Source organism: Lathyrus oleraceus, unplaced genomic scaffold (genome assembly GCF_024323335.1).
Source record: "Lathyrus oleraceus cultivar Zhongwan6 unplaced genomic scaffold, CAAS_Psat_ZW6_1.0 chrUn0268, whole genome shotgun sequence".
Lineage (NCBI taxonomy): Eukaryota > Viridiplantae > Streptophyta > Magnoliopsida > Fabales > Fabaceae > Lathyrus > Lathyrus oleraceus.
Genome location: NW_026112659.1, coordinates 6,708 through 16,366, shown reverse-complemented (window position 1 = coordinate 16,366; position 9,659 = coordinate 6,708). Strand labels below are relative to the sequence as shown.

The 9,659-nt window shown below is 31.7% G+C and overlaps 1 protein-coding gene across 1 annotated transcript; it reads right to left on the bottom strand.

Moving 5' to 3' along the window:
* Positions 1 to 1,205: 1,205 nt before the first annotated feature.
* LOC127113339 (E3 ubiquitin-protein ligase BIG BROTHER) lies at positions 1,206 to 9,449 on the bottom strand. The gene is made up of 7 exons (XM_051046469.1): positions 9,316 to 9,449; positions 8,715 to 9,054; positions 8,318 to 8,401; positions 2,193 to 2,276; positions 1,932 to 2,015; positions 1,664 to 1,834; positions 1,206 to 1,556 (listed from the first exon to the last, which is right to left on the bottom strand). Exons 2-7 carry the CDS (start codon positions 9,036 to 9,038, stop codon positions 1,422 to 1,424), a joined length of 882 nt encoding a protein of 293 aa, XP_050902426.1. The 5' UTR covers positions 9,039 to 9,054; positions 9,316 to 9,449; the 3' UTR covers positions 1,206 to 1,421.
* Between the last annotated feature and the right edge of the window lie 210 nt (positions 9,450 to 9,659).

Here is a 9,659-nt window from a genome sequence, read left to right as displayed (position 1 = left end):
AACTAGTGTATAATACTAATTAAATCCCCTTTTTAATAATAAAAATCTTTAAGTCATACTCCTTTCTCTAGTGGGCCTTTTAATCTCCTTATCACATGTGGTCAGTGTAGCTAACATAGGATCATATCACCGCCATAAGTTTAATGGCTGAATGACTCTCCTATGTGACAGGCCTTTCCCCCCCACAAAAAACTCCAAGTTTGAATGGTATCAAGAAGATGTATCAACCCTTACCCTTTGGTTGAAAAACTAATAAATGGTTAAAAGTGTCTTACCAAAGCTCAATTAGACATGTAGGATTTAAATATCAATAATCAATTATTGTCTAGCGGAAAAAAATGTCGTTTATGATCTGTTGAGTAAAGTGACACTCCCTTGAAAAGGAGAAAAATATGATTTGTTGAATTGGGTGTTGCAGTTAGACTATAATCTTTTAACTTTTTTTTTTCTATTTTCGAAAAAAGTCAATTTTATTTAATTTTAAAAAAATATTTTTTTAAGTATTTTTGAAAAAATCGGCTTTATTTTTAAAAAAATCGGCTTTATTTTTAAAGAAATTGATTTTATTTTTTGAAAAAAAAATGACTTTTGATGTTTTGATAAAAATTGACCTTTTTATTTTCGAAAAAATTGATGTTTTTTTTCGAAAAAAATCACCTTTCTCATTTTAAAAAAATATAAGTATTTTCTTTTTGTTTTTCGAAAAAATCGATTTTTTTTTTGAAAAAATTAACTTTTTTTCAAAAAAATCAAATATTGTAATATTTTCAAAAAAAATGATTTTTTTATTTTCAGATTTTTTTTAAAAAATAAATTAGTGTTTTTTTTCACTTTTGAAAAAAAATCAACCTTTTTTATTTAGGAAAAAGATTTATTTTTTTAAAAATATATATTTTTAAAAAGTAAAATATTTTATTTCAAACAAATTATATTTTGAGTCCATCACTTAGGCCCTTAAAAACAAAAATATGACGAGGCTTAAAAATAAAGGGGCAAAAATTATTGATTTAGTAGAGAGTCTAAAAAAATGGGGCCAAATAGGAGACCTAATTATTGAGGCTTTCTCACTTAGGATTTTTTGACACCTCTACTTAAATGAAGCATTCTCTAAGGTCTCATTTAACATTATAAATTATAGCACTCAAACACAAAGATACATTCAATATCAAGTAAACTAAGTTCAAACCGCATAGAACACAAGAACAAGTATACGAGTTTTAATTCAACTCATGCATATAAAAACAAGTACTAATATAATTAATCCAACATGATAAAATAAATGCAAGTTGATAGATTCAAAGTTCTAGTACCCAACATACATAATACCATAGCAAAATATGAATAAAGTCAAAAGTCAAATTATCCAAAAAGTGCATTGAGAGATATTAAGGGATATCAATGCACGAAGAATTTATAGATTCTTATGCATCATCCAAAGCTTCTAATTTGCAGATTGGGCAACTATTCTTTAAAAGCAGCCATTGTGTTATACAATTTGCATGATATTCATGCTTGCATTTGATAACACCAATCTTCTCTTGATCCTTAAACTCCTCCTATCCAATTAATAAATATACTTGGTTAGTAAAAGAAAATAAAGAATTTTCCTAAAAAATTAATGAAAATATTGAGTGGAATAGAATTTCTTGTTAAAATATAATACCTGGCATATTAGGCAAGAGTTATTTTCCCCATCTTCTTCAGGTGGTAATTCCTCCAAATTAATAGCAACAGGACTTGGTGAAAAAAGTTTTGTCTTCAGCTGTATGGCAATTATTTCTTTTGATAAACCAGTGGATACACTTCCAATCCTCTCACCCAATTGAAGAAGTTCCTTTAAGCAATTATTCTTAATGTAAATATTTTTCAATTTTTGTTTATCCTATAAACTGATAGGAAAATAAAATTTGAGTATCTATTTATGTATTTACCTCATAAGACATGTCATCAATATTCAGCCGCATATCTTGATGTTCATCATTTTGATTTTCCATTTCATTAAATAACGAAAAATCCTATAGTAATGAAGTTATATTAATAAGGAAGCCAAAAAGTTATTGAGACAAAAAAAACTAGATTACAAAATAAATTGATTTTATTTTATTTATTCTTTTCAAAATAAACAAAATCAACGTAGTTTTATATAGAAGTTTTGAGAAAAACAAAAATAATCACAAAAATATTGAACTGACCTCATTAGACATTTCATCAATAAGTGAGAGAAATTGTCGATGTTGGTCGATTAGATTTTCCATTTCATCCATCAAAGCATTCTCCTTTACAAATGAAGTTCAATTATAAAGGATGCCAAAAATTCTTGACAAAAAATAACACTATAAAAAGAGTATAATGAACATACAAATAGTATAAAATAGTTGTATACTACATTCCATAAAAAAAACTATAAATATCTCATATGATACAACTATTTTTAAAATATCTCGATAATTTGCCGAAATATATGTTGTTCATTCTTTGACAATGTAAAATTACTTTACATTGTCGGTGAATTATCCATTTTCTCTTATGAAAATGTATAATGGACATGCACTGACAATTTAAAATAGTTTTACACTCCAATCCAATAGAAAACTATCATTATGTCATGTCATACAATCATTTTAAAAGTATGTCTATGATTTGGTGGAATATATGTTACTCATTTGTTGATCGTGTAAAATTATTTTACATTTTCGATGGAACATCCATCTACTCTTACGAAAAAGTATAATAGACATGCATTGACCGTGTAAAATAGTTCTAAGAAAACTATCATTATGTCATGTCATACAATCATTTTTAAAATAGATTTATTTGCAATTTTAATCCCTCTATTTTGTCATTTTTTGAATTTTTGTCCCCCATTATAAAAACTACAGTTTTGGTCTATTTTTTAAGTTTTGTATTGGATTTTGGTCCCTTTTGGGGGAGTAAAAAATCCAACACAAAAACTTAAAAAAAAAGACCAAAAACCTGATTTCTAAAATGGGGGAATCAAAACCAACAAAAACACAAAATAGGGGGACCAAAGTTGCAATTTGTTGGTGCACAAGATGAAGAAGATGAAGATGAAATAAGAGAGAGAATTGAAATAACAAACTTTCACTACTCTTCAAAACGATTACAATAAATGGTTACACACATACTCTATTGACAACTACACTTGTTTATATATACAAGCAATAATGTCACGTAGGCGAAAATGCTAACTTACACTATCTAGGTTACGCTTAACAAAAATAATAAAAATATTGAATATGAATTACTTCTAACACCATCCCTTACTTCATATTCATCTAATCAAAACTAACAACACCAATTTCATCTCTCAAGTGGAGAAATTGATCAATCTTGATCGCTTTCGCCCGAACATCTGCCAGCTGCTTATAGGTGCTACAATGCATTTCTTGCACTCCATTCTGAACCTGATTTATTAGAAAGTGAAACATAGTCTCAATATGCTTGCTTTTCCCATGCAATATTGGGGTCTTGGCAAGATTGATTGCAAACTTGTTATCAGTCATCACCTTTAGAGGCTTATTTACCTTGATCTTTAGATCCTAAAGTAAATTTAGAAGTCAAACAAGTTGACATGCAACCACAATCTTGCAATGTATTTAGCTTCACAGGTTGACAAAGCAATAATTGGTTTCTTCTTGGAACACCATGAAGTAGGTCCTCTCAGATACTTAAACAAATCTCCAAAAGTAATTATATTATCAAATTTATCCTCACACCAATCAGAGTATGAGTACCACATCAGCTATGAATTAGACTTTTCACCAGAAGGGAACAAAACTCCATACTTCAGAGTCCCCTTAATATACCTTAGAATCTTGACAGTAGCTTGGTAATGAGACCATTTCAGTTTACTCATGAACTACTAACCATTCCAACTACACAACAAATATCAGGTATGGTATTAAACAAATACCTCAGAGAGCCAACTAACTTCTTGAAAGTTATAAAATCTACATGATCACCCTCAGGATCAGAATCCAATTTGTGATTTGTTTCTAAAGGTATGACTGCAACCTTATAACTCAGCAGCTCAAATCTCTTCAGAAGCTTAAGTTCATACTTCAGCTAATAAATAATTATACCTTTCTCAAAGTACACAATCTCCATCCCTAAAAAGATGTCATATTTCCTAGATCAGTCATCTCAAACTCATTCATCAACACCTTATTGAACTTCATTATCTCATTAAAACAACCTCCTGTCAGCAATATGTCATCAACATAGAGACATACCAGAATCATATTTCCTTCAGAAGTATGTTGAACATAAACACCATACTCTATCTCACACTTTCTGAATTCTTGAAGCTTGAAGAATTAATCATTTTTCAAATTCCAGGCTCCAAGAGCTTGTTTCAGTCCATACAAGGATTTATGTAACCTGTACACCATCCCTTCCTGATTCTTTTCCATAAATTTATGAGGTTGTGAGACGTATACGTATTCTTGAAATATACCGTTCAAAAAGGCATATTTCACATTGAGATGCATGAGAGGTCAATTTCTGTTAGTAGCTTTCACAATCAACAGTCTGATTGTTTCATGTCTCACTATAGGAGAAAACACTTCAAAGTAATTTAACCCAGATTTTTGTTAAATCCTCTTGTTACTAAACTTGCTTTGTGTTTGACAGTTGATTTGTTTGCATCCAATTTCACCTTGAAAAGCTATCTGACCCTGATGGCTTTCTTGTCCTTTGGAAGCTCAGTCAACTCCTAAGTCTAATTTCTTTCTACAGTCTTAAATTATTCTTTCATGGCCTTTAAGCATACCTTCTTCTTGAGCGATTATTCAACACTAACTGGTTAAGAGTCTACTAAAATGGCACACTGAATGATCTCTCCATCAGAGTCCATTTCAGTATCTTGCAGCATGTCAAACTCTACTAATCTTCTTGGAACGTTTTTGATTCTTTGTGGCCTCTAAACTTGTTCAGAATCTTCTTTAGATGCTGGAAACCCAGAAATACCACCTTCAGATACATGACCACCTTCAGAGTCTGGAATATTCCCAGAGTCTGGATCTCTACCAGAGTCTAAATCACCTTCAAAATCTAGACCAAAATTAGACCCGCCTTCAAAATAAGACTCGCCTTCAGAGTCATATTCAGAATAATATTTTGATTCTAATCCATCTTTAAAACCTTCAGATTCTGAAGTATCTTCATAAGTTAACTCATGTTTTAAGACCTCACCATAGTTGAATTAATATTTCTTCCAACCCCCACACTTCTGACTCTTTCACAATGATATCTCTGTTGAATCAACCTTGTTAGTGATATGACAATAAAGCTTATAAGCACCTGTACTATGGTAATCTACAAGTAACATAACTCTGCTTGTGTCATCCAACTTCCTTCTCTTAGCATTTGGAACATGTTTGTAACAAACAAAACCAAACACCTTTAGATGTCTCACACTTTGTTTATCTTCAGTCAACTTCTCTAAATGAATAATTTCCTTCAGCTTTTTGGTTGGTCACCTACTGAGCACATATGCTGCAGTGGCAATAGCTTCTCCCCACAAGGTGTGAGGTAGCTTCTTCTCCTTCAGCATGCTCCATGTTATATCAAGCAAAGTTCCGTTTCTTCTTTCAGTAAGACCATTATGTTGAGAAGTGTATGGAGAAGTCACCTCATGCTCAATTCCATTCTCCTCACATAACTTTCTGAATTCTGTAGAGTTATACTCACCTCCACCATCAGTTCTGAGAACTTTCAGCTTTTGACCACTCTAATTCGCAACCTTGATTCTGAATTTCTTAAATTCAACAAACACCTCGTGTTTGAACTTTATAAGGCATACCCACGCCATCCTTATGAATTCATAAACAAATGACACAAAGTATTTATTCCCTCCAAGTGAAAGTACTAGAAATGGTCCACACACATCATAATGCACCACTCCTTCAGCATGCTTTGCTCTTGGAGGCATTTTAGATGAAAATGACAGTCTTGGTTGCTTCCTTCTCATACATACATTGCATGACTTATCTGACTTCTTAATTGCAGGAGCTCCATGTACCAACTTCTTTTAGTTCAGATGCCCTAAGCTTCTGAAGTTCAGATGACCAAATCTTTTCTGCCACAACTCACTTTCCTTCACAATACTTGTTGCACTAAGGAATTCAGATTCTACAGTTTTATCATTCACTTTGAATGTTCTACTCCTTCCCTGTTCTAACTTCATAATCAAATTCCAATTACAGTCATACAACTTCAAAATAGTGTCCTTCATGGTAACTGAAAATCCTTTCTCAATTAATTAACCTACACTCATCAGATAACTTTTCATGCCATGAACATTCCACACATTCTGAATCAATGCAGGTTTACCAATATTCAGAACTACTCTGACATTTCTCATTCCTTCAGCATTCAGATACTTATCATCATCACATATGATCTTGGTCCTCTTACCTGAGTCAAACTCAACCATCCATTTCTTATTTCTAATAAGGTGATTTGAACAACCAGTGTCCATGTACCACCAGTCTTCCAAAGACGCGCTATCATACTCAGAAGCCATCAATAACACATGTTTATCATCAAAATCTCCTCCAGTTATGTTTTCTTTTTCTGACTTCCTTTCCGTATTTGACCAACAATCAGCAGCGAAGTGGCCAAACTTCTTACAACAATAGCACTGAACTTTCCTCTTTTCATACTTCTCCTTCCCCTTCTGAGCACTCTTCTGCCTTTTAGAAGTTGAGGTTTCTGACTTCTGAACACCATCAGATTTCTTCTTAACTTCTGACCAAGATTTCTTCTGATATTTCTTACCAAAAGATGCTTTTAAGGCATGTTGTTCTACCTCAATTTTAGAGTTTCTCTCAGTCAGACGCAACTCTTGTGCCTCTAGACTACTTTGCAGCTCTTCAATTCTCATGATGATAAGATCCTTAGAATGTTCAATTGCTACAACAATGTAATCAAACTGAGGAGTAAGAGATCTAAGTACCTTCTCAGTGATCTTTTCTTCAGAGAGAGTGTCTCCATACAACTTCATCTCATTTGGGATCAAAATTACTCTACAGATGTAGTTAGGTACCTTATCATTGTTCTTAATGATGAGATTCTCATACTGCTTACATAGAGACTGAAGCTTCACCTTCTTCACTGATGCATCACCATCATTGCATTGTACCAGTGTGTCCCACGCAGCCTTCGCCGCCGTCGAATTAGCGATTTTCTCAAACATGTTCACATCCATACACTGATGGATGTAAAACAATGTCTTCTTATCCTTCTTCCTCAGATCACGCTGAACATTCCTCTATGCATCCGCTGCATTTGCCGGAAGTGCAATCAGAATGTAACTGTCGTTGACGAGATCAACAACATCTTGAGTGTCAAACTACACACGCATTTAAATCATCCACCGATTCCAGTTCTTGCCATCGAACACTGGAAGCTTAATACTCAAATTATTATTTCCGTTCATCTTCAACCTTGTGCAATTCACTCAGATCTCACCAAACACCGATGTTTCCCAATTTCGCAAAATCAAGAAATATGATTATGTTACGATTCCAATAAAAAATTCAACACGAACTCAAGAAACAAAATCAATCATACAATGGCTCACCGTTCACTCGTGTTTCCCTGTGTTTCCATGTGGATCTGAACCAGAGCTCTAGATACCAATTGTTGGTGCACAAGATGAAAAAGATGAAGATCGAAGAAGAGAGACAAGAGAGAGAATTAAAATAATAAACTGCCACCACTCTTCCAAACGGTTACAATAAATGGTTACGCACACACTCTATTAACAATTACACTTGTTTATATACACAAGCAATAATGCCACGTAGACGAAAATGGTAACCTGCACTAGTTAGGTTACGCTTAAAAAACTAATACTACTACTGAATATGGATTACTTCTAACATAATTAAGCCTTTAAAATAACTCTATTATTTGGCGGAATATACGTTGATCATTAGTTGACAGTGTAAAATTATTTTAAATTGTCGATGCATCATCCATTTTCTTTTATGAGAGTACATATAGTGAACACACGTGATTTTACACTATCATTCAATAAAAAAAACTATCAGTATGCCATATCATATAATCATTTAAAAAATATATCTATGATTTAGCAAAATAAGTATTATTAATTGATTGATAGGGTAAAATTACTTTACATTATCAATATGCCATGTCATACAATCATTTTTAAAATATTTCTACAATTTGACGGAAGATAATATTTTTATTGTTTATAGTGTAAAATTAACGTATGTTCATATAAACATTTTAAGATGAAAAAAAAAAATCAAAAATTTGTACTTACCTCAAAAGTCATGCCATTGATATTCATGCGAGTAATTCTATCTTGGTCCTCTAAATTTTCCCTTTCTTCGGTCAAAGCAACCCCCTATACAAATGAACTTTAATTAATTAGGAATAAAAAAATTCTTGAAAAAAAATAAAACTATGAAAATTCATTTATTTTATTATTGTTTTAAAGAATTACAAAATTAATATAGACTCATAAAATAAAACTTTTGATAAAAAAAACATAAAGTCATTAAATTTTGCGTCACTAATTGACCATTAGATTAAATTTAATTTAAAAGCTATAAATTAGAATAAAGCTATAAAATATTTATATAAAATAATGATTTTTTTTTGTTTTTTAATAAGGAGAAAATGTTACATTAATTTGAACACTAAAAAAAGGGACTAACAATTTGATGGCTAAGAGGTGTCTCTGGCATGACTCCTTCCGAATGGAGAATTTGAGAACTTGTTTGTGGAGTGATCATAGCACTGTGTGGAGGATTTGATGAAACACAACGGATATCAAGTCTACGGAGTTGTCGACGAGTGGGAAGAGGAACCTGAACGCCATTGTTGTTGCCTCGAGGTTGCGTTGGGAAGCTTGATGTGTCCCTCTCAATGATCTCATCAGCGTGTTCTTCGTTAGGGGGAGAATCAGAAGAACTTCCCAAAGGATTAGAAGGTTGATGATTTCCTCTGATCCTTTTGCGTGAGCCATTTTCATCATCCATCAAAATAGGGTTTCTCCTGAAATTAATCAAATTAACTCAAACTTGAAAACTGCAACATGTTTTAGATATGTTTCAAGATTTCTCAATAAATGATCATAAAAAGTTCCTAGCTTTCTCAATGTTTGATTGTGTGAATTTAGACAGATTTTGATCATGATCTTTTGAACAAACATGCATTCAATCTTCACTTTTTTCACAATTATTTTAATATTAACTAAAGTATTGAGAAAATCAATAGAAAGGGAGAAAGGTAGATACAAAATAATATGATACTTACAATGTTGGTTATGGCACATCAATTGATGAATGAAAAGGATGAAAAGTTGAAATGAAATATAGGTGAAAATATCTCAAATCATCTAGATAATGTTTGAGGCAGCTAATAGGAGAAAATGAAATGAGTTCTTTTTGTTTTTAAAATAAATATATGCTTTCCATTTCTCAACAATTGATAGAAAATAGGTGTCAAATATTTATTTATTATTTATTTTGAAATTTTTTAAAAATATGATTATAATATAAAAATTTATTCTTTATCATAACATTAAAAAAAGAAAAAGAAAGTTATACTTAAATAGCATTTAATGATAAAAACGACCGACACGCTATTGTCATATTTTA

Coding starts and splice junctions, on each gene's coding strand:
- LOC127113339 (XM_051046469.1), bottom strand. CDS start 9,038: ATGGATGATGAAAATGGCTCACGCAAAAGGATCAGAGGAAATCATCAA. Junction 8,402..8,714: donor CACCTCTTAGCCATCAAATT/GTTAGTCCCTTT, acceptor TCATTTGTATAG/GGGGTTGCTTTGACCGAAGA. Junction 1,835..1,931: donor TTGATGACATGTCTTATGAG/GTAAATACATAA, acceptor AATTGCTTAAAG/GAACTTCTTCAATTGGGTGA.